The 26,627-nt window shown below is 32.5% G+C and overlaps 1 protein-coding gene across 5 annotated transcripts in view; it reads right to left on the bottom strand.

Moving 5' to 3' along the window:
- LOC145256407 (membrane-associated protein Hem-like) overlaps positions 1-26,627 on the bottom strand; it is a 195,507-nt gene that overhangs the window by 73,397 nt on the left and 95,483 nt on the right. For all 5 annotated transcript variants that reach the window (XM_080115273.1, XM_080115271.1, XM_080115272.1 and 2 more), the window contains exons 13-20: positions 26,253-26,293; positions 25,256-25,347; positions 20,979-21,060; positions 18,849-18,907; positions 17,885-18,030; positions 17,355-17,487; positions 16,835-16,954; positions 6,152-6,291 (exon numbers count right to left, since the gene is read on the bottom strand). In XM_080115273.1, the coding sequence (XP_079971399.1) occupies positions 6,152-6,291; positions 16,835-16,954; positions 17,355-17,487; positions 17,885-18,030; positions 18,849-18,907; positions 20,979-21,060; positions 25,256-25,347; positions 26,253-26,293 (813 nt within the window). The remainder of the gene's footprint in view (positions 1-6,151; positions 6,292-16,834; positions 16,955-17,354; positions 17,488-17,884; positions 18,031-18,848; positions 18,908-20,978; positions 21,061-25,255; positions 25,348-26,252; positions 26,294-26,627) is intronic.

Below are 26,627 nucleotides of genomic sequence, written 5' to 3' on the forward strand. Positions count from 1 at the left end.
TGAAAAAAAAAAAAAAAAAGTTATAGCGCATTAAAATGATTTATGATTTCCTTGTTGATTTAGGAACAAGTTTAAACAACCCTCTCAAATATCTCAAGTCATAAACGAGTTGAGTCAAGTAATATGTAAATAGAATTAGCAATACAAGCTGTTCGGTCATCATCTATTTTACAGTTTTATTTCCATTGGTTAGGGTTCTGATGTTTTCTGGCAGCCTATAATCCCAGTCTTCAAGCTTGGTCTTGAGGATCAATTCCATTCAAATTTCACTGTTGATGGTTTGCATCCAAGATTTTTCTAGTTTGCATTCGACTTGCCATGTCAAGGTTTCTGCATATTTTTTATCCAAGAGTTGCTCCTCAACAACAGGGTCAAACATGGCTGACTAATCATCAGGAATTCATCAAGTCTTGGTATATTCAACCACACCAACAGAGTAACAAAACTTATATGTGGGATTGAATACTTATCTGATTATTAATCGAGGCTCTATGTACAAATCTATCTTTAGTTGACCTTTTACAACTAAATATTTTCATTTACTAGTCAAATAGAAAAGTTACTAGCCAAACCCACATGATTTTTGGGATATGACATCTTTGTTGTGTGATGAGTACACACATCCAAGATTTTTCTGTATTTGAAAAAAAGAAAATAAGTGTAATTCTAAACCCAGAACTTCAACTTCCAACATAGACCCCACTACCATGTCTTCTTCAACATCAGAGGTCTACATTCCAACCTTCCAGAGGTTGAAACCCAATTACAGAAGACTAAACCAGATCTATTATTCCTAAGCAAAACTGGCATTGGACAGACTATTTCCTTAGATGAGTTCGTAATTAAAGGATACTCTAACTTAATATCAAAATCTGGCCCTCAAGATTGCCATGGGCATGGAATATGTGCCTAGAGATGGCTTTACATGTGGTAGGGACATCGCCAGATAAAACCCTAAATTATCCTACATGTGCTTCCGGGTTGCACTTGCTCACACCACTGCATTTATATTTGCCCTCTATCACCCCCACAATAGCGGAGTTACTATCTTTAAGAGCATATCTGAGAAAATTGACCACATCCTGTCTGTTCATCCTTCGGCTAACATTCACGTCTATGGAAACTTCAATGTTCACTATGTGGAAAGGTTAACCTATTCAAACAAGACAGATAAGAGGAGGTTCTGTCACGATTCCTCCATTACTTATGACATAACTCAGATTGTTCATGAAACCACCCGTGTACCTGACACCAACGGTCAGTATGCAAATCTCCTAGACCTTTTTCTCACAACTTGCCACAAGCTATGTTCACCTTCTGTTCTGTCTCCATTGGGATCTTCTGACCACTTGGTTGTATCAGTTAAGATAAAAATGAAATGTAATAAGTCCTCAGATGTACCTCTTCATCATACAGTATATCGATACTCTATGGCTGACTTGGGCAGCTTCCGTATATTTATATCAGATCTACTTCTGAGTTCCATGTTTAAAAAGAATGTGTCCTCTATAGTATCAGACCTGACAGAATGGTTAATTGTAAGTACAGACCGCTTCATACCCATAAAAAAATTCCAGCAAAAACCTAACAGCCAGCCATGGTTCTCCCCAGAATCTGCTGCTGCCATTGCATACAGAAATTCTTTTTTCCATTGCTTCCAACATAATAGATGTACGGAGACTAAAGCCACTTTCGGGATTGCCAACAACTACTGTAAAAGAGTAATAAAGAATGTAAGAGAGCTGTATTCCAGTCCATAAAGTCCAAAGTAGCTGAGCAGCGGCTTGATTCACACTAGTTTTGGCAAATACCAAACAGGGTCCTGAATAGAAGCGTGTGCTCTATTCCAACCATCATCAATGGACCTGAGGTCATCTCGTCAGCAGCAAACAAAGCCAAACTCTTTGCAGCTAATTCTACACTATGCAATCAAGACCACCAATCTCCTTGTATTTCCTCCTGTATCTGAAAACACGCTATGCGACATACAAATATCTGTGCTTGATGTTGCCAAGCTAATCAAAAGCATTGAAACCAATAAAGCAACTGGCCCTGATGGCATTCCAATTATAAAAAAAAAAAGCTTTAACCAGAACTAGCTCCCATACTTACAAAGCTGTTTAAGCGTTGTCTTAAGGAGAATTGCTTCCCAACACCCTGGAAAACATTAGTATGCCCGGTATTTAAAAATTCAGGTAATCGCTCATCTCGCTCTCAATACAGACTAATTAGTCTCCTGTGCATCATAAGTAGGGCTAGGACAACTGCATATTCTTTTCATTATTTTGACTTGAGTGTGTATCCATTGATATATTATATGCTTTTATATAGTGTAAAATGGTTCTCGGTTGTCTGTGTCGGATATATACTCGAGCGTCAAAACAATGAAAAGAATATTCTGTTGTCATAGCCCTAGTCATGAGTATGTTGCTGAAATCTGTGTTTAATAGGAAATAGTCAACCATCTCAGCAAAAATAACCTTAATGACATGCAATATGGTTTCCATTCTGCTACATCTACAGTAGATATGTTAACAGTTATATCTCATAGGATTAGTGCATCTCTTGATAGAAGGTTCCTTTCTTGGGCAATAGCTCTTAACATATCAAAAGCTTTTGATAGTGTATGGCATAAAGGTCTCACAAGATCTCCAACTATGGTATAGGTGAAAATGTCTTCTAATTATTATTACATTTCTCTCTGATAAGTTTATAAGAGGAGCAGTTGATGGGCAGAAATCAGAAGCTCACACTATTAATGCTGGAGTCTCTCAGGGTCCATCTTATGCCCAATTCTCTTCCTGATCTACATTAATGATCTCCCACATCACATCCTAAGATCATTTGTAGACATTTATACTGACAACACTACCATCTATAGCAGCACTTCAAAGGCCGTAAACGATCAAGTTCTGATTCTCTCTCCTCTGACCATGAGCACATAGTACAATGGGGAAAGAGGTAGCTGGTTACCTTTAATGCATCTAAAACCAAGCTTCTATCTTTACATCATCAACGCTTTGATCCCCATCTGGCATCAACTGAAATGAATGGTTTTTGTATTGAGGAGGCTCTATGTTTTGATAAGCTTCTGAATGTGACCTTTACTCCTGATCTGAAATGGAACATGTACATCAAATCTGTTGCCAAGGTCGCCAGAAAAATGGTGGGATCCTTCTACTGCTCTAGAAGATATCTCACTGCTGATGCAATTCTCTAGCTGTATAAGAGCCAAGTATGTCCAAGGATGGAGTATTGTTGCCATGTTATCCTGCCTTGAGAGAGTTCCAAATAGACTTTGTAGCTTTTTTCTCTTCCTTGCAACCTCTTTCCCACAGAAGAGACATTGCGAGCCCATCTGCTTTATCATTATTTTTTATGACAAGTGCTCATCTGAGCTCTAATCTATGGAACCCCCTTCAACAAACTTTCATGAAAAACACTTGTTTAGTCAAAACCACTATCAATTTCCCACACTCTTTATCTGTGCCTAAACCTAAATGTGAATTCCATGAACAAAGCTTCTTTCTTAGAACTGCATGCTTGTGGAACTCTCTTCCATTTGCCTGCTTTCCAGCTGATTACAATATGGTCGTTTTCAAGTCCAACGTAAACAAGTTCTTGATGAGCCACCCCCTTAAGTAATCCAATTTATCAAATTTCCACGACTAACGATTACTACTATATTTTACCACCGACTACCATACACTCATTAAGCCTTATCCTTGAGTGGCCTCTGGGCCTTGATAAGTGGTGCCTCCTATGTAAAAAAAAAACAAAAAACAAAATAAGCACAGAATTTTATGTTAAGACTAGAAAGTATAAACATTTGAATATCTTCAGAGTTTTTTTTAAACAGCTTTTGTTAAAAAAAATATTGTTCCATTAAACTTTTTTTGTTTATATAATTTGACTTTGTTTTATTTAAACAAACAAGCAAAAAAAGATTGACAAGACATTTTTCACTCAACTTTGGAAGATTGTCAGCAAAGAAAAAAATAGAATCGCCAAAAGATAAGTGTTTTATTATTTCTAGTAACCACTTGTAAAAAATGCACTCATAAATGCGACTGTTTTACTTGCATTACGCTAAAGATGAGCGAACTAGGACTGAGTATGGACTCAGCACACTTGCCTCCGTACAGCATCACACATGTAACCCGACAGATGCTATATACTCTTCTCTAGTAATGAGATATGTTACCCACGATTAATCTTACTCTAATGGTAGGGCAAAATTTAGTTAAAAAATTCTCGAATTTGATGAGGTATTCTTATTTGTCCAAAAGTTTTGGATGACAAATGGAAATATCGAAAGCGAATAATTAAAAAAAAAAAAAAAATTGCTACAATAAGTTGAGATTTTTTGCAAACAAAACGAAACTACGAAAAGAAAAATAAACAATTTAACAAATAAAAGGCAAAAGAATGTTCAAAACTAAATTTGGTAAAAATTTCAGCCGAGATATGGTTATAATATCTGATAATCATGGCGGACAACTAGAACGTAGGAAAAATAGGTCAAGCTTTTAAAAACAATTGAAAAACATCAAAAAGAGTGTTTAAAATGAAATTCAGGATAAGAATTTTGTTAGAATCAGATGACAATAATTGTTGGAATGTGATGTCAAATCTGAGAAATGCTATACATTTGAGCAGATGAAAGAAACACGGATATAAGGTAGATTCAGAAAGAAGCTACTAAATGAAATAATGCAGGAGACATTTGTATGCAATTAAGTCAACGACTGTAAAACAAACGGCCAAATCAGCTATAATTTATGAATTACACAACAAAATTATTTTTACTGTATACATAATAAGAAAGAGAAAATATCCTTTCTTGGAAAAACAGAGACAAATGTATGCATCTTTTCATTTGATGTTATATTTTAATGTGTACCAATAGCAATTGACAGTGAGATGGAAAATTGTTAAACCATAAAGTAAAAATACTCATGGAAAAGATTAATATAGATTCTGACAAAACATAAGATAGATGTAGCCATAGAGAACAGGATTATGGTAAGTCACTCTTCAAGTACTAAAGATTGTTGCGCAAATTTCAAAATGAAAGTTATTCCTTTACACCTGATTGTAGAAAATTTATGACCACCGTTACACTACAGAAACAAAAACAATCTCACTTCTCCATTTATGTTAAAGAAACATTATTGAATGTGAAGACAACAGGTGTTCTAAAGGCAATCTTTGATCTGTTCAAGAAGTCAGAAGATATTGTTTGACAACACTGAATAGAATATTTTCTATCTGATATTAGAGCACCATGAAGATTTTAAATCCAAGAACTGAACGTGATTTCTCAAGCATGAAATTGGATTGACAGAGGTACTATTTTTCAAGCACAATATCTAGCTATCCCCTACAAATCACTATTCAAGGCAGCATCCTACACAGCATTCACTAATATGATCCAGTGAAAAGTGACCAGATCATAGAGTAGTGATGGCCGAAAAATCTTTCAACATTTTTTTTTTTTTGCATACGTAATGTTTTATGCTAATAACTGTACATAACAAATATTTTTAATTTGGGTTAATTTAAAATTCTTTTGGACAAAGTTAGATTGAAACAACAAAGAAAAAATATTCTATGAAAACAAATCTTAATAATTGAAATTAACTTTGTCAAATTTTAAATGATCAATTTAGACTGCAATTTTCACTTTTCATTAAAGTTTATCAACAAATGCCATCTCAAGTTATGCAAAGCAATAAAATCACCTTTACTTTAATAACAAACTAATACAATTGATCAACATTTATTGCAGTCAAATAAATCTTATGAATGTTTGAGACTTTAAATTAAATATTGTAATCTGAATAATAATTCTGTAAAACTATTTTTGTAAATTCCAGATGTCTCAAGTAAAAATTGCTAAAAGTAAATATTTACTACAATATTTTACTAGGTGTTGAAAATTTAATTTGGACAATGATAGTTTTAGAATTCTGAGTTATTGAAACGTGATTTGCATATTAACTTCATGGATTGAATCAAGACAACATTAGTACATTAGCAATTACAAATTTGCTATTATTGTCACATTCCAACTACTATTTTTCTTTCTTTTTATTTGACCATTTCCAGCATTTGCATATGAACTTAAATGAATACAAAATGTAAATACCGAGTAAAATTTTCTCTATTCTTTCGAATGCTTTCCATGCCAGGCTTTTCTGGTTCCTGAACAGCTTTGTTTTTCTTATCTTTAGCTTTCCTTCGTTGGTATGTTTGACCAATAGTCACTGCACTATGTTTGGGCAGCAGCTGGAAAAAAAGATGAGAAAAGTGAAGATGTATTATTTTGTTGAAAAATGATGACTTGCTATTTTAAAAGTAACATTCATACCAACGGAATAATTACAGAACCCCCCCCCCAAAAAAAAAACTGGCTTATATGCCATCGATTCTCGTTACATGCTCTTCAAACTATTAAATATATAAGACTGAGAGTGACTTAATTCTTTTAGCCAGGAAATTCATTATCAAATTCGATAAGTATAGGATCAAAAGTAACACACTTGACCACTTCAAGATTCTAAAACAGATCACCTATGTAACTGATGTTGTTGAATTATTCATTTTAAATGAAATACATCAATTAACGGGGTTAAGGTTAGAAATAATTCAATAATCACAATTAATTCTTTAACCATGACTAATAAAAAGTAAACAATTGTCATGAAAATGAATTAATAAATAATCTGAATATATAATTTATAATTCACTGTGAAATTTTTTTTTTTTTTTTTTTTTTTTTTTATTCAATTTTCACCCCAAACAAGGCACAGTGCCACTTTGAAGCAGGGGGCTACTATTAGGGAATTAATTAGCGGGGTCATTATGAAGGGAGAAGAGTAGAAAGATGTTTGTTAACATTACACTTGAACTTCTGCATATCATTGCAGTTGGGAAAGCAGAATCCCGGAAGGGAGTTCCAAAGACCCGCAGTTCTGGGGAAGAAACTATTGGAGTAAAAGGCTTTCTTGCACCTAGGGATCTCCACTGTAAAGGGATGAGACTTAGTAGCTTGTCGGGTTTGTCGGGGGTAGTTACGTCGGGGAGGTACAAGTGTTTGCAGTTCGTCAGAGCATTCACCATTAAAGTATTTGTAGAACAGGCAGAGGGATGCAACATCTCGTCGATGGGACAGAGGTTGAAGCCCAGATGACAGTTCAGGACCTATCAGGTTTGCGACTCTTTTTTGAACCCTGTCCAGGAGCGAGAGACAAGCAGCAGATGCACCAACCCAGATGTGACAACAGTACTCCATACATGGGCGAATGGTTGCCTTATAGAGGTATAGGATACTGGCAGGCGTAAGTAGTTTTCTAGCACGGTAGAGGGAGCCAACCTTCCTTGCAGCAGCCTTGGCAATGCTCTCAATGTATCTATTCCAGTTCATATTCCCTGTAAACGTTAGGCCGAGGAGTTTAAAAGAAGTACTTTCAGGCAATGTGTTCTTGGCCATTGCTATTGGTGGTAGAGAAGGCTTCTTGTAGTTATTGAAGGAAACAAGCTTAGTCTTAGCAGCATTGAATGAGACCAACCATTTATGTCCCCATTCCACTACGGATTGGAGGTCATCCTCTAGTGTTTCTGCCATTTTCTTGGATATGTGTTCATTTGTTTTCCCCTCATATCTGTTATAGAGAGTGGTGTCATCGGCAAATATACCCATCTCCGAAACAATATTATCAGGGAGGTCGTTTATGAATATCAGGAACAATAGAGGTCCAAGGATAGACCCCTGAGGCACTCCCGCATTTATGTCATATTGTTTGGATGTACGTCCGTCGAGGACAACTTTGATTTTTCTATTACTTAAGAAGGATTTAATTACGTTATGAATTCTTCCAGTGATTCCATATGATCTAATTTTCCTTAGAAGACCATCGTGCCATACCCTGTCAAAAGCCTTAGATATATCAAGGGCCACCGCTCTACCCTCCCCTGTTTTATCCAATGAACGGTATATACGTTCAGAAACTACAGTTAAGATATCTGCTGTTGAACGGGCTTGCCTGAATCCATATTGTTTGTCAGTCAAGAGTTTAGCAGCTGTTAGGTGCTGGACTAGGGCTTTATTAACTAAGGACTCAAATATTTTGGCGAAAAGCGGGAGGAGGCTAATGGGGCGATAATTTAGTGGGTCAGTTCTTTCACCAGAATTCTTGAAGACTGGTACCACAGAGGCGGTTTTCCAGCAGTCGGGAAAACAAGATTCGTTAAGGCATTTATTGTAAAGTTTGGACAGAACTGGAGCAACCTCGGCAGAGCATTTTTTTAATAGCACAGCCGGGATGAGATCTGGTCCACATGCTTTAGAGGTGTCTAGGTTTTTTATAATAGCATGTACCTGAGAAGGGGTGATTTTCAAGTCGTCAAGTGTGGCGTCTGTTCGCAGAGGAAAATCAGGGAGTGAGTGGTGTACCGAGTTCAGTGTGGAGTTTGAGGCAAACCGACTGGCAAGCAGATTAGCCTTGTCAGTTGCCGTGCAAGCAACCTCATGATTGTTTGTTAGTGGGGGAATAATTGACTGTCCATTATTAACTACGCTGTTGTAGATTTTCCAAAAATCCCGGGTTCCTAATTTCTGTGCTTCGATGCGCTTTCTGGTGGTTTCAGAGTAATCTGACTTAGCTGTGTCTATCACTCTCTTACAATTATTTCTAGCTTCTATAAACTTCTGTTTATTTGAGCTGGACTTATGTCGGTTGAATCTGCGGAACGCATGCTGCCTTTGACAAATGGCAGCTGTACAAGCAGAAGTAAACCATTGGGGGGAGTGGGGCTTGCTATAGTATTTCCGTGCGGGAACATGTGCTTCAATAGCAGTTTTGAACCATTCAGTTGTCTCATTTGCACACTGTTCCGCTGGAAGAGTAAAGATATTTTGCCATGGGGCATCTCTGATGAGCTCCCTGATGGCTTCCCAATCAGCCTTTTTGTAATACCTCGTTGTTTTGAGTAGTGGGTCTTCAGTTTTAGGGCGAGAATTTAGGCTGATTTCTACCATTATCACAGCGTGATCAGCATTCCCGAGTGGGCTATGGGCATTTGTTGTACAGTCATTGGGAACTGTTGTCAGAAAGAGATCTAGAAGTGAGGCATGTTGATCGTGCTGGTCTGGGAAACGTGTCGGAAATGTAACCATCTGAGATAGGGAATGAGATATAGAGAAGCTATATGTGGCGCTACCAGCTACGTCTGTGTGATTTGAGAATCCTAGCCAGTTACTGTGGTGGACATTGAAGTCACCAAATACATGTATTTGTGCGCTAGTATCGAGGGAGAGTGCTATATCTATGCTGTCTGAGACTTTGTTTATTAGGGTACAGTCTTGGTTTGAGGGAGAGCGGTAGAGAAAATATAAGTAGCTAATATTGTGTTGCATAAATAAGTTATAAAATAAAATCTTAAAGACATAAAACAAATAACTGCAATTTATACTATTGAGTAATTAAAAAAAAATATAACTGAACGATTACTAATAGTTAATTCAAATGAATAAACTATAATTCACCAGAAAACTGATTGAATAATAAAATAATTAAACTTAATCAATAATAATGCGATGATGAATGAAAAACACAATCTTATAAAATCTTTAAAAATTACTTATCTTGAATTTCACTCCAGCAGAAAGGATAATTTAAGAGAGATAAGTTGTACTTAACTAATTAAAAATAAGAATGAAATCAGCTTTTTAACAACACACATTGATTACAGTATTAGCTTATCTCACTTGTTAGCTCTCCTATGTATAAATTCTAAATACAAAACAGCACACTATTGGATCAGTTTTTCTAATTGATTATCAACAAGAACCAACCCCATTTTACAGAGACAAATCTCTAAAAATTCACCACAATGATTGACCTAATGCATGATCAGTTTTCAACGGTTAGATGATGATTGTACCCCTCCCTCTCCAAATAACACATTTATAAAAAAAATTTATTTTCATAAATGCATGTCATTTTTGTTTGTCGCTGATTGATAAGACAGTTATTGATTATTCCATTTCTATCATGTTTTTATTGAAATTAAATTCAGTTGATATTTGCAATTAATCTTTAAAATATTTATGTTAAATTTTGAACTTTTTTTTAAAATGAAAGGATACTTATGAAAATTTATCCAGGAATTAAACCAGCTGTAACTTAAAACCTGAATAAAAATTATATGTATAGCAAATAGCAAAAAGACATGTATGAATCATTTTTTCTGAAGCAAGATTTAAGTATGTATTAAATCCATTCTTCTATAATTACATATGTGTGTATATTATTTGAGATAATAAAAATACAAACAAATCACAGAAAACTAGCTCATTACTTCGTTCATTAAACCCATTTGACATATTTTGGCTTCATAAAAGTATATATATATATATATATATATATATATATATATATATATATATATATATACATACACACACATATATATATAATATAAAACTGAACGTCTGTGTGTGTCTGGTCACGAATAGGCTTCTATATGGTTGACTATTTTAAAAAAACTGATTACATATAATGATAGATGTATTGAGGATCAGGAATGGGTATGTTTGATCTGGCAGAACGGTGGTTCATAAAAATTGTGGGGTCTGCGTTCACGCTTGCCCCCCAAGGTATGGAAATAAAAAATGAAAAAAAAAAAAAAAACGTTTACAAGGGTTTTTGATATAGATGTACATAAGAATACTTTGATAAGTATGTTTCAACTTAAATAGGGATGGTATAATAAAATTGTGGGGTCTGCATTCGCGCCTGTACTCCATGGAAATATGGCACAAACTTTAACATATTTCATATCTATTTGCGTAAGCATACTTTGATAATTATGTTTCAGTTTGAAGAAATATGGTATAGTAAAATTATTGGGCGTTCGTTCGTGTCTGACCGCCATAGAATGTAAATATGTCACAAAGTTTAATAAGGTTTTTTAAAAGGGGTAAGGGTCCACAATAACACCTTAACTTTAATCTTAATTCACGTTAGCTTTTATTTATTTGAATTGAATCATATTGTGTCGAATAAATTCACCTCATAAATTCACGTTCTTATTAAAGTGAAAGCCCAAAAAAAAAGTCGGAACTTTAGACAATTCTCGACACAAATTTTGCATAACTGTTTATTTCCTTCTCCACTTGCACGTGGCACTCTTTCGAAAATAGATAAATAATAAAAAATAAGATTGTTACTTGTTATGTCAAAAGAAGGAAAAAATCCTGCTCACGTAATTACGTGTCTTTTTAAAAACATTTACATAACCTTTTTATATATATATATATATATATATATCTGTTTAAGCTTTTTTTGTTAGTGTACTAGAAGAAAGTCAGTTGATTACAACCCTTTCTGCATGTTCTTTACATTACAATAGTACAACCCCGAATCCGGCGGCACAATACTACACCATCCAATACTGTAAAACTGAAACAAAGCTGTTCTGCTTGAAAAGGGCGCCATTTTCTTTTTATTCATATCAATTCTTTGCTTTAAAAAACTAAAGTAATTACGTGTTTACTTTTTTAATATCCCATTTTGCTGTTTCGAATTATTTTACTAAAGTAAGTAAAGCTTCATTATTTTTCAAAACTTTTTGTTTCTTTGTTTTTCGATATTTCATCGATATTATTTAGTAAGAGTGTTTAGCAGAAAAGCCAACAAACGACTACCCGATAGTCAATAAAAGTTCAGTTCATGTTTTTTTTTGTTTTGAAATAGTTTTTAATGCTCTTTACTTGAAATAATTTCAGTGAACTGAAATTAAAACGAAACTACTTAAATGAATTTTTATATAAACTATACATGCCATAATCGAATATTCCTTAAGCACAAAATAACGGAAAGCATTAAAATATGTTTATAAATATTCCTTATGTTGACAGAACTCTTAAATTGTTAACACAGAATGCTCAGGTGCCCCTCCTTCCAATTGAAAATGGGGCTCTCCATTTCAAAGTTGCTGCCATTTTGATTTTTTTTAAAACCGGTTCGCGAATTAAAAAAAAATTTTTTTTTTTTTTTTTACAAACTACTTAAAAATACAAACCAATGAACTTTTCTACCATAAAAGTAACTTTTATTGACTATGGTAACATTTATTTCTTGTATATTTATATTATTATATATATAACATTTTCTCTTTGTAAGGAAACATCATTTTGTTGATCACTCTTGGCTACGAATGGAAACAAAGTTGATATAAAAAAATATACTTTTGCGAAAATTCTTTACTTTCATCATTGCTTAGGGTAAAACCTATCTCTTTACAACCCCCTCCTTTTCATAACCTATCATATTTTCATCAATCACAGTCCATTTTTTGTAGGCTGTTTTTAAACCCAGTCAACGACGGGTACTTCTGCTAGTATATATATTCAGAAGAATTTTTACTATAAAGACAAAACGTTGATGGGCATATAACTTGGTTTGTCCCTTTTTCATCTCTCACTCTCTCTATATATATCTCCTATTCTATAAAAGGAACTTTATGCATGTGTACATGTGTGTGTGAGAGAGAGAGAGAGAAAAAGAGAGAGAGAGAGAGAGAGAGAGTTTGTTTCCTATGGACCCAGAAATGGCTGAGGCAATTTTTAAAAAAATTTAACATGAAGGTACTTGATGTGTCTGGCAGTGTTCTTACATAGGTTTTGTATCGGAATGCATCTGATAAGTATCGAAATTCGAAAAAAATGTGATTAAAAGAGGAAGTCCGATTTTGACAAAAGTTAACACTTTTATACTACCTAACATCACAAATGCATTTGAGAAGTTTTATCACTGCACAAGTAGAAAGGCCTAGTCTATAAAATCAACTGTAGCTTCTTTTCTATTTCATTTTGATATGAATATTTCCATTTAGAGCACAATTGAATCATGATACTTGACTTTTATACATTTAACTTTAATACAAATGATTATGTAAAAATAGTTTCATAAAATCAACAATTGGTTCTTTGATAAGACAGGGAAGCATCCGAAATGTTTGTTTAGAGCACAATTGAACCATGATACTTGACTTTTGCACTTCATGTGAAGTCATTATTTACAGATAATTTTATCAAATCAACAGTAGATTCTCTACAGTGCAATGTAGACTACAATGTATTGTGGACTAAGTCACTACGAGGAGGCATGTGAAGTTTCCTCTTGGTATAATGTGAAGGGGGGAGGGGCTCCATTAATCGATTTGATTAAAAAATGGGCGATTTCACCAATTTCGCATATCATGCCTCTTCAGTGTGACTAGACATAGCCAGTGTATCCACACCGGGACTCAAAATCTAATGTCAGGTCACTTCTAACTATGAACGATACCTAGTGTTTTTACTTCTATATTAATAAATTCAGTACTCGGAGTAGGAAAAACAGTAATGCTATATACTTTCTTTCTTTACATATTTTTTGTACTACTAAGAGAACTTTATTGTGTTTAGAAAAGTACCTCCTTTACACTAAATATATATATTTATGTAATATGTGTGTACGTGTATGTATGTGAGAGAGCGTGTTTAAAAAGAAAATACTGAAAAATCAAAACAAATTTTGATTACCTTCTTAAAAATAAAAAAAGTATAAAAAGGAACATAAAATCAAATGTTTCAAATGTTTTGAGATGAGGATTGATAATTTGTATTATTTGAATTACTGTTTCATCTTGGATGTTATTCTCAACATGTTTTGGTTGATGTAACCTACAACCTTTTTCAGATGCATCTTGCTGAGTCCAGGAATCAGTATGGAATTTTGAATAGAACCCATATTTAATCTCTTGGGTAGATTGTTCTTGTTCTGGATTTGTTCATACTAGAACTGTTCACATGAACTTGTGGCACAACAAAGAAGAGTACTAAGTAATAATAAATTCTAGGTAATAGTTTTCTGAAGGTTCAAGGCTCAATCTTCAGTATTGGTGATACTAAAAATATAATAACATAATTCTTTCTTATCATAGCTGACAAAACCAAAGCAATTTACTCTTGTGGATAATTTCAAGGGTCTGGTTCCAAATTATATATATATATATATATATATATTAAGTAATGTGATTGATAATTTAAAATTTAAAAATCAAATTATAATCAAATTAAAAATCCGTTTCATAAGAAGGAATCTACCGATCAATTACAAATCAACCCACCATATAATAATCCAACAACAGACCTAACGGAAAATAATGACAATAGCAAGAGGTAATATATTTTGGTTCCACATCTGGCCTAATAAAACATAGAATTTCAACACACAAACATTCTTTTAAAAATAACTCTGTCAAACCAAACTACTCTATCAAACTATATTTGGCAACTAAAAAATAGCAATATTTCTTTCAACTTAAAATGGCGAATAATTGAGACTTGCAAATCATATAAACCAGGAGATAAATTTTGTGCACTATGTACAAAAGAGACCCTAAAAATTTTAAAATATGAAGATATAAAAAATACAACCACACTATTAAATTCAAGACAGGAGCTTATATTTACATGCAGTCATAAACATTGGTTTAAATTTAATAAATATAAACCACCTTAAATCATTAAAAAATTACTTATTAGTAAAAATTAAAAATTTTTTTTTTTTTTTATAAATTAAGTTAGACTAATTATCTCCCTTACACCCTTCAAATAAATAAAGTAAAGAAAACATGACAATTATCTCCCCTTACAATTGAAATATAAACCGTAGTGTCTTTAAATCAAAAATACGCTAACGGAAATATTTTATTGCACGGGCGTCCCCCCCCCCCTTTTAAAATTCATCATTCAATAAGATAAAAAGCTATAGCAAACATCTAAATGAGTATTTTAACCATAGTTCCTGATTTCAAAAAGCGAAAAATTAAAAGGTAAATATCTCTATATATTTTTAAAGCAAACTTATAATGTAAATTCTAAAAAATATATATTTTACTCTATTTATTTTATATCTCTAACCCATATTAATTTTCTTATAAATTTTAAATCCAGACCTTTTATTTCAATTTTTTCAGATTCATCTGCCTTACTTTTAATGCTAGGTTTATTTATGGTGTCTTTTAAATTCAATAAAAACCCTTCAAAATTTGCTGACGAGGAGACCTTGCTTATTAAAAAACTATATGTAATTATTGTACGTAACTTGATGTATACCACAATAAAAAGCATTGTTTTCCGAAATGATCGTACAGATAATTGATTTTGTTGTTGTTCCTTCTTATGAAACGGATTTTTAATTTTTTTTTTTTTTTTTTCTTTTTTTTTACACAGTGATCACCACTTATCAAGGCCCGGAAGCCACTCAGGGATAAGGGTTATTGCAAGTACATTACGTTAGTGTGGAGATTTGATGAAGTGTTTACTTAAGGGGGCGGTTCATTAGGAATTCGTTAACATTGGACTTGAAGACATCCAAGTTGTAGTCCGGAGGGAAGCAGGCAGACGGAACAGAGTTCCACAGGCGTGCAGTTCTAAGAAAGAAGCTTTGTTCATGGAATCCGCGTTTTGATTTAGGCACAGATATAGAGTGGGGGAAATTTTTCACAGTGGATTCAGCTAGACGGGTGTTTTTCGTGAAAGATTGGCGAGGGGGGACCAGAGATTGGAGTTCAGACGAGCATCTGCCATGGAAATAACGATAAAACAAGGACAGGCTCGCAACGTCTCTTCTGTGGGAGAGAGGTTGCAGGGTAGAGAAAAGGGCATCCCACACTAAGCCACGAAGTCTATTTTGTACTCTGTCAAGGCAGGATAGGCTGTTTTTAGCAGCTCCTGCCCAGATATGGCAACAGTATTCCATCCTTGGACGTACTTGGCTTTTATATAGATAGAGAATTGCATCAGTAGTGAGATATCTTCTGGAGCGGTAGAAGGATCCCACCATCTTTCCAGCGACCTTGGCAACAGACTTGATGTACGTGTTCCATTTCAGATCAGGAGTAAAGGTCAAACCCAGAAGCTTGTCAAAACACGGAGCCTCACCCAGACGAGAGCCATCCATCACAATTGATGCCAGATGGGGATCAGAGCGTTGATGATGTAAGGATAGGAGTTTGGTTTTGGATGCATTAAAGGTAACCAGCCACATCTTCCCCCACTGAACCACGCGCTTGAGATCAGAGGAGAGAGAATCAGAGAGAACTTTGTCATTTACAGCCTTTGATGTGTTGCCGTAGATGGTTGTGTCATCAGCATAGATGTCAACGAATGATTTAAGTATGTGTTTAGGGAGGTCATTGATGTAGATCAGGAAGAGAGTTGGGCCCAGGATTGACCCCTGGGGGACTCCAGCATTTATATTGCAGGCCTCCGATTTTTGTCCATCGACCACTACTCTTATGAGCCTATAATTTGATTTTTAAATTTTAAATTATCAATCACATTACTTAATATTGAATTAGCTCTAGGACATTTAACTATCGAGCTTATTAAATATCTAAATTACAACGAGCACCTTCTCTTTCCTGTATTTTAATTAAGCTAGTAATTTCACTGTTACATTAAAATACACTCAGCTCTTTAGACTATTGTTCTAATCTCCTTTAAATTATATATATATATATATATATATATATATATATATATATATATATATATTTATTCATCAGTACCCCTGAAAAAGGTCGGAGGTTACACCAGCCAAAATGTTGTGACAATAACAATCAGTCCGAATAATCCAAATTATAAAAGTCAAATGAATTCCAAATGTATTCTATAGTTACAGTAAAGTAATTCCTATAAATATACAACTTAAGATCAAAAGGCACTCGACAGGGGCCTCCTCCTAACCAAGTAACAATTAAAAAATATACTTACTTTGTAGCTGAGTTGACACTGCTCCTCACAGATGTGGGTAATCACTTGGTTGACTTCCTCAGAGATATCCTTAAGGAACCAATGGGCATACTGCACACTACTGGTACCTATGGAATGCCTCTGTTGGGGAAAAGAGAAACAACTCAGGTTAACATTTTTTTAAACTAAAGAAATACATTGTGAACCAAAAATGTTTTTGAAATATGCAATTTGCACTGCCAAACTTTTGCAAAATTAAAGAAGAATAACTAATGTTTCGGCAGATTTTTTTAACAGTTATCATAGCAAGAAAAGATGAAGACGGAGAGAGAGAGAGAATCCAACCAAATAGAAATAAAAAATAAAGAAATAAGGCTTTAACAATTTAGCAAAAATCAGTCTTTTTATTAAAAAAAAAAAAGTGGACTTTGATCAAGGGGCAGAGGCTCTATCAATTTAAGTGAAAATCTGGTTTTCCTGGAAAAAAAAAAGTGGAGAACTCACATTCCCATTAAATATCTATATTCAAAAACTTGTTTACCTCTTCAGGACATAAATCATGTGTAGCATTCATAAAATGGCCACATATCATCGGAAAAACAATGCTATATCTGTGCTGGGCTGGAAACTCCATGCATAACTTGAACTGATGCTCAAACAGAGTGGTGTAAAAACTGAAAAGAAGAAACAAAAACAAGGATTCATAAACAATTTGGATAATGACTGGGGTTTGAATTTCTTAAGTTGAATTACTTTCTCAAGCAATGCTGGAACACAGGTTAACTAATTTATGAATAAAATAAAGGATTGAATGTTTTCTTTCCATTCAATATTCATGATCAATAATAAATATTAAATAAAAACACTCAACTGACCAGTTACAATTGTGTTGATTCAAAAAGTTCAGTTGTAGAAAAAAAAAACTCGACATGATGACAGAAAAACAAGTGCCATTTTGAAACCAACCATTTTTAGTTTAAACAAATGAAAAGTTAAACTCATTGAAATCATGTAATGATTGGCCAATTCTATCGCACATTTTGAAAGAAGTTGCATGAAATATTGATTTACCAATATATTGACAGATCAGCTGTCTCAATCAGCATTTCATCCAGATAGTCAACCATTTTTGTATGAAATACAACCATGTTGAGATGTCTGGCCATATCTCTCTGATCATGGAGTTTAACAGCAGACTTGCTCACACTGGTGTATGCCTGAATAAAAGAATAACATTTTTATAAAAAATATAAAAGCAACTCAAAAAATCATTAAAAAAAACAAACAAAAAACTTTTAAATTGGAAGAAAAAGTTGTGTGGCAAATGACTTGGTTAGTTGTAATCTTATTTACCATTATTTATTTTGATGAAGAAAAAAAGTTTTGCAGAAGATTTGATTTTTACTTCCATAAAAATTTGTTTGTCAAAATACAGAAATTATATTAGTTTGTATGAAATGTGAATAATTTTATTGCAGAAATGAAATTTAAAAAATTATAACAGAAAATACTAGTCATCAGTTACGACATCTGAAAGTCTTTTTACCACATAAAATAAAAAAAAAATAGATCAATATATTTTTGAAAGAAATTATTTAATTAGATTGAAAATAAATATAAATCATCACAATAAACTGCTAAATGAAATAAAATTACAAGATTTTTTCAGTGTATTCAATTATATATATTGAAATGAAAAAAATCTTTTTATTAGTTAACATGAGTTTATTAACGAAGAAATTATCCAAGGAATGTGTGGATTTAGTCAGTAATTAGGAATCATTTTCTTTCTATAGTTTAAATATTCTCAATTTTTCTTTGGGGGAGGGGGTGATAATTGTCAGACACTAATATTCTATAGTTAGCTCTTGAAAGACTGAACCACTTGATTGCCTTTCATTAGTTAAATTAAAAACACTTGTGGATGCTGTAGTTCAAAAAAGCAGCAATTTATTTTCATTTGGTAAATGAATAATAAAAAAAAGTTAACAGAAAGCACATATAGAAAGTCAGAAAGAAAAAAAAGGAAAGTTACCTGGAGTCGGAACCAATCGAGGCGAACTCCTCGAAAATCAAATAGATCATTTTCTTCCACTGAAATTAAAGAAATATAAAAGTGTTTAAAGCTTACCAAAGTAGTTCAGATCATTTGCTAACAACTGAATACCCCCCACTCCACAAATTTTATAATTCATACGTTATTTGATATTTGGAAAATGTGAAACTCGTTTAAAAAAGGTTATTGATGAAGAGTGAGATAATGGCGCTAAATAGCTGTAAGAATGGTTTGACTCCTGGAAGAATGCTAAAAGTACAAGATTAAAAATGGCTAAATTCCCCTTTCTCAATTATCTGAAAGGATAAGATGTACATTAAAAATGATCAACAGTATGCAAGAAAAGTAGTACATTTTTAGGTAGTGAGATATTGCTGCACAACATGCAAGTCACTTACCTGAAGCAAATAGCTCACAATAGTTCAGTGCAGCATTTACAATTTACACAAAAAACAAATATGTAGACTATTTTGCTACAATGCAAATTCAAAGTGTGAATAAGCAAGGCATTTACTGAGGTAAAATTAACAAGAAAGAATAGAGGCAGCAGACTGACATATAGAGAAAGAGGGCGAGAAGGGAGTTTTTTTTTTATCTGCTCTCAACTCTTTCTTAATTATTTGTCATTCATCTACTCCCACTTTTCTTATTTGTCCTTTGTACTTTTAACACTTCCTCCCACCATCTAAAACATTCCTATACAAATGAAATGTGTGCATGATGACAAGCAAGATCAAAGCTTCAGTAATTACTCCCTTTTTCTATTTCATAGATTGATTGTCAGTGGGTCAGTTATTAAAAAATATTTTGGTGTTTGTGCAGAATAGTGGATGTTGGAATAAACTCATTTCAGGTGAAAACATTACATACGCATGTGTCATGTTGAAATTAGTATAAATTTTAAAAATTATGGAAAATGATTCAATAGAAAATGTGCTTTTTACAAAAACATCATCTTTAATAACGGTCCCACATTTTGTATTTTTATGGCAGATAAGCCAGTTTTATCAAAATTACTGATTGCAGTTACCTACCCTGAGTTTTAAAAACTCTTCTACATCAAAACATAAGACTCTAAATCGATAAAATTCTATTTTTATTTGTAATTTTCTACTGGAGCATTTTTCATAATTTTTTAAATTTATACTAATTCTGACATGACACATAAGTAGGTAATAGTATTTTCAACTGAAATGCATTTGTTTCGAAATTCACTCTCCCGCAAAAGTACCAGTACTTTATAGTGCCATTCATACTGATATGAAGTAAGTACAAATGATGAATTTTTGATATTTAGTGGTGGTTATAAGATAAATAGTTATGTCAATGGTAGATACTTCCAGTAGATATGGACTATGGATGTTTCGTAATTTTGATTTTGATTTATAGGCATAAATTGTTAAGTGTACTGAGTATAAAGGTTGTTAGAGCGTTCACTTTTAGTCGATTATTTTGTTTGTTAAAAAATTATATGGATTAATGAGCTTTTTATTTTTTTTGATTAAACAAACAAAATAAGAAACTGTATTCTGAGCATGTCAAACTCTTTCAATACCAAAAAATAATTGCAACTAGATGTTCTTTTCTGACAAATAATTCCTGCATTCTGACCTCTAGTCAACTTTGATTATATTGGCAGATGCTGAAATCTGCCAGTGTGAAGTTGGCTCAGATCAGTAGAACACTTGTAATCAAATTCAGTCAAAATCTACCATAAAACTGTAGATATTCTGCAAAATTATTTGTCAACTTTAAAAAATGTGAATATACATTTTTTGAGAAATTGAGGAAATAACAAATACATCGATCAAATTTTAGATTGATTAACGTATTTGAAAACGTTATAGAAATAAGTTTTGTGGGTTCAAAACTGATATTGACTTTGAAACTTATTTTCTTCAAAAAATTCTCCAGAAAACATTGACCTTGAGTTTGCTCTAAAGAATGTACTTTTATCACAACTAATGTATCAACAAAAAATTATTGTATCATGCAAAGCTTATGATGTAATGTCTAAAAGATGAAATAAAATTATTTGAGTAGAAAGGTCTTAAACTTTTGCTAATAGCAAAATATAAAATAATGTAACAGACATAAAAGAATATGTACCTTGTTTTACAGTCAGTCCAGATATGGTGCTGTACAGAGAAGAAAGGATCACCGATTCGTCCTCTGGACAAGTTGACCAGTTCTGAATTGGAATAAAGAATAAGTATGGCATGCATTAAATTTAAATACAAGTGCATGTTGGTTCATTTCCCCTCAAACAGAAAATGGTAAGAAATTTGTACAATTTACAGACTAACCCATGTTTAAAATGCTGTATCTTCAGATCTTAAGATATTACGATGAAATTTTGAACATATAATACCATGAAGGTTCAGTTGGCGTTATTTATGACCATCTCACGTGGTAACTTACGGACTAATTAGCATATTTGTTTCATTTTAACAGCTTCAAGTAGAAGCATCATACGAAAAACAGTTGAAAAAATGGGAAGTAAAACTTTACCATCATGCAAAATGTTAAGCTGATGGACCTTATTACACTGTGAAAAATCCAAGACAGCAACCAGGAAATCCAAGATGACAACCACGACACAAGTCAAAGAAATTATTAACAAAATATGGCTTGTAGCATAGTAAATGAAAGGAAATTTTGAACAGATTACAATTGTTTTCAAGTTCATTAAACTAATTAGGATAATTAAATTTCATTTTTAATTGCTTCAAGTTACCACAACAATTATCGGGTGAGTTTCTATCACTATTTTGTATAATTTTTTATTTTTAAGTCATTGCCGAGACTTCGAGACATCGTGGACATTTTTTTTCTTGTTCTCATGTAATGCTCGACACTACTTATTTTTTGAACAGAATAAACATTCACAATACCAAAATTTATCGAAGTAGGTAGAAGAGTAACTTGCCTTTGGTAAAATTTATTTGTTATATATTTGCTTTTTGGTCACTTTTTTCATACCTCTGTGGATTGTAAAACAAACCCAATAAAAGTTATTTTTTTACTTAACTAGATAAGTGGTTTGTGTTTTAACTCAATTAAAAACGTGGTCATTGTCGATTATTCTTTTTCAAAGAATTTATTTTTTAAAAATATTCTTTTCCTTTCCATAATTAAAAACTTATGTTTTCTAAATAACAAAAATAAAACGAATATTTTATGTTCATAAGTTAGTTGATGAACGTTTTGTTTACAGATTTTTGTGCGCACTAACCCGGCACACAAAAAATCTCATGTTTATATGCGTTCATTACTACTTCTATCGATTTGTGCATAAAAAGTTTTTATCCAATTCTTTTCAAATTTTAGAACAAAAATTAATATATTCGCTATTAAATAGCGTTTGAACAGTTTCTATCTTTACTTATCTTTGTATTACAAAGCATTAACTTTGAGATGTTTTATTTGCGATTCGAGAACCAAGAAAAAAAAATCTTTTTCAAATGATTTATTTTTTTAAAATATTCTTTTCCTTTCCATAATTAAAAACTTATTTTTTAAATAATAATAAAAATAAAATGAATACTTTATGTTCGTAAGTTAACAAACACTTGTTTACAGATTTTTTGTGTGTGCCACGACACACAAAAATCTCATGTTTACAGGATTTCTATCGATTCGTGCATAAAAAGTTTTCATCCAATTCTTTTAAAATTTTAGAACAAAAGAAATGAATATATTCGCCATTAAATAGTATTTGAACACAGTTTCTACTTTTACTTACCTTTGTACTACAAAGTGTCAACTCTTAGATATTCTAACTTTTGAATTTCGTAGCAAAGAATTTTTTTTTTTTTTTGCAGCACCACTTATCAAGGCGAAGAGGCCACTCGAGGATAAGGGTTAAAGAGTGTACAGTAGAAATTGACTAATATAGTAATCGTTAGTAATGGAAATTCGGTAAATTTGTTAACTTATATGGAACGGCTCATCAAAAACTTGAAGACAACCATATTGTAGTCAGCTGGAAAGCAGGAAAACGGAAGACAAGTCCACAGGCGTGCAGTTCTAAGAAAGAAGTTTTGCTCATGGAATCTACGTTTAGGTTTAGGCACAGATAAGGAGTGGGGGAAATTATTGATAGTGTTTTCTGCTAGACGGGTGTTTCTTGTGAAAGTTTGGTGAGGGGGGACCATAGATTGGAGCTCAGCTGAGCACTTACCATGAAAATAACGATAAAGCAGAGACAAACTCGCAACATCTCTTCTGTGAGAAAGAGGTTGCAGGGACGAGAAAAGGACATCCCCTACGACACTATGAAGTCTATTTTGAACTCTATCAAGGCAAGATAAGTCCTTTCTAGTAGCTCCTTCCCAAATGTGGCAACAGTACTCCATCCTTGGACGTACCTGGCTCTTATATAGATAGAGAATTGCATCAGCAGTGAGATATTTACTGGATCGATAGAAGGATCCCACCATTTTTCCAGCGGCCTTGGCAACAGATTTAATGTAGGTGTTCCATTTAAGATCAGGAATAAAGGTCAAGCCCAGAAGCTGGTCAAAACATGAGGCCTCCCCAAGACGAGAGCCATTCTTTTTCCTAATTAGCTAAAACAACTAGAAACATATCAACAGGTACAACTTCCGCTTTAAGTATTTATATGAACACACCCCGACTGCTTATTTGCAAAAAGTGATCTAGCACCACCAGGTATGCTATACTGATAGGTTTTGTTGTTAATAATTGGATTTAAATAGCGATTTTTTTTTTTCGAATATAAAAATCACAACAAAAATATTAAAACATTTTAAAGTAAATTTTATTGTGAATCCAGTTATATAAGTTTTATTTTGATGGAGGTAGGAAAAATGTAATTATTACTGATTTAAAAACGGAGTGTCAAATTAAGTAGCAGTGTGTGCCTTGTCCAGCGCTGAACGTTATGGTGTCTTGCATTGCTAGTATAAAGATATAAGCAAATTATCTAAAAGAAAATTACCAGGAAATTCTTTAAAAAAAAGTCCAGCCATATTTAACAGTGAGTGGGCAGGACGTAGAGCTATTAAAATCTAATAATAAACATCAAATGAAAAGCAACAAAAATAAAATGACTTTCTTAAATATCATTAAAGGTTAATATTTACTGATAAAATTTCCATGTATCATCATGCATTTGATTTTTTAAATATTCAGATAATTATCAAATAAAATGAAAAAAAAAAAATTTTCCAGTCCAATTCTGTTTCAAACATTAATTCTTTTTCATATTTTCTAAATAAAAATAAGACAAACTCACAAAACTACAAAACTGACTGATTTCAGAGACAACTGACAATTAAAAACAAATGTTATAACAAGTCCCAAACTGTCGACTAGTCTTCAACCTCTGTCCCATAGAGAAAATGTTGCATCCCTCTGCCTGTTTTACAAGTATTTTAATGGTATATGCTCCAACGAAATACAAAGCCCCTGTACTCCTTTGACATAAATACACTCGACAAATCCGACAATCAGCAAAATCCCACCCCTACACAGTAGAAATCCCCAGATGCCAGAAAGCCTTCTACTCTAATAGTTTCTTCCCCAGAACTGCTAGACTTTGGAATTTCTTTCCAGGTTCCTGCTTCCCAACTGTACTGACATGCAGAAGTTCAAGTGTAATGTAAACAGACATCTTGCTGCTCAAATCCATACATAGTAGCCCTGCAATCATGCCTTAGATAGTAGATCAAAGTGGCACCATGCCTTGTTTGGGGTGAAAATGCAATAAAAAAAATTTTTTTAAAAAAATAAATAAAAACAACAACAAAAAAAACTGGTTCTTATTTAGAATTCAATTTAATTAAAAAACAAAACTACAAAAAAATCTTTGATGTACATACTCTTTACATAATGAGGATGCAATATTCAAAAAATCACGTAAATCGATCAAATATTTTAATTTTTAACTAAGAAAATCAAATTTTTGAGCATCTAAGTAGTAACTGTCTTGGCCACCATTAGAGGGTGGGGGGAATGTCAAAAACAAAGGGAGATAACTCAACAATAGTTCAGTTTCTAGATTTAGGTTATAATAATGACTATGAATTTCTGCTTAAAAATTATTTTCTTTATATAAATAAAATCACTTGATCAATTTAAGTGATTTTTTGAAGATGACATTTTCGTTCATGACAGGTATGTACATCATAAAGATTTTTTGTAGTTTTCTTTTCTTTAATTAGCTTGAATTTTAATTAAGAGCAAAAAAAAAACTTGCTTTTTTAATGGATCAATCAGAAAATCAATATATTTTTTATTATTGTCTAATGAATAACTATGACAATTGAATACACTTTATTCTTAAATAATAGTGCATCGTTTCAAGCACATATTTATAGATAAAATGATGCTAGCAATTTTCAATTTGATCACACACTTACTTGTATTAACTGGTTTAACAGCACAGCATCATAGCCAGAGAGGTATTGAACGTAATACCTTTGTATTACTTGGTTGTATTTTCTTACCAGAGCTGAAAAAAAGAAGAGTAAATGATACATGCTGTAACTCTATTAAATGTAAAATATGAATAATTCAAATAAATAAAAATATTTGGGAGCGATTTGAGTGTAGCCTATATGGAGGCAAATTAGTACTGCTTGTTACCTTCTAACTAGCACTTTGTGAACCTTGGAAATCATAAACAGTGCTGAAAACTAGCCTAACATTAGAAAAGGCTACAGAAGAAAAGATTTCTAAGACATTTAAAAAGAATTTAATTCTCCATCACAATCAACTCACTTTTTAATCGTATCGTTCAAATTATTTATATTTTTAAGGTTTCAAACAACCATTTTTGCCATCAGCATATACACTTACCTAACTTTATATGTTTATATGTACAAGATTTACTCTTAAACTAATTAACTGATCATTATGCATTTTGCGATACAACTGCTAGACTATATTTAGTTAAATTTAGTTTTATGCAAAGAAGTGGAAGCCCTTGATAAAAAACTCAGATACCTCTGATTTTTTTTTTAGAAATTTTAAGACATCAATTAATATTCTCAAAATTTCAGTTTCTTTAAATATTTTAAAGCATTTTTAAGGAACATTATGAAATTTGAAATTTCATATATTTTAAATTTGCATTAAATGAATTTGCTCCATAGTCATTATCCATAAATTATGCAAGATTTCCTGAACTTAAATTTTTTCTTAAGGCCCCCTTAAGCTTAAGCCTTCAATTTTAGACATTTTCTATAATCAAAACAAGATAATGGCTGTTGATCAATTGGAATAATTCTAAATATGAGGGTTAGTAGTACTAATGATGATTTTAATCTTTGTAAGGGGACTAAAACTGGTACAAAACTTGTGTTTGGGGAATTAATTTTACCTGATTTGGAAAAAGGATTAAAAATAGTTATTTACCCTTTAGTTCCTCCATGTAAAATAATAATTCAGGAATTTGTCTGCAATAAAAAAAAAAAAATAAATAAATCATACTGATTCTGAAAGACCAATCAATGAAAATAAAAACATTAAGCAAAAAGAAGCATCCATAATTAGATAAAAACACTAGGTGTTTATTATTTGAAAAAAAAAAAAAAAAAAAATTTGTACAATAAAATGATATAAAAAATATTAAAATTTCCAAAAATAAATGTTCTTTTACTAATGGTTCACCACTTATCAAGGCCAAAGGACATTCAAGGATAATAGTTAATGAAGTTTTTGGTTGGACAATGAAACAATACTATGAAAGGATTGAGAACAATTCAGTGGACGATTCGACATATTTGTTAA

This window comes from Euprymna scolopes, chromosome 32, assembly GCF_053919585.1.
Source record: "Euprymna scolopes isolate OS-2025 chromosome 32, ASM5391958v1, whole genome shotgun sequence".
NCBI classification, from domain to species: Eukaryota; Metazoa; Mollusca; class Cephalopoda; order Sepiida; family Sepiolidae; genus Euprymna; species Euprymna scolopes.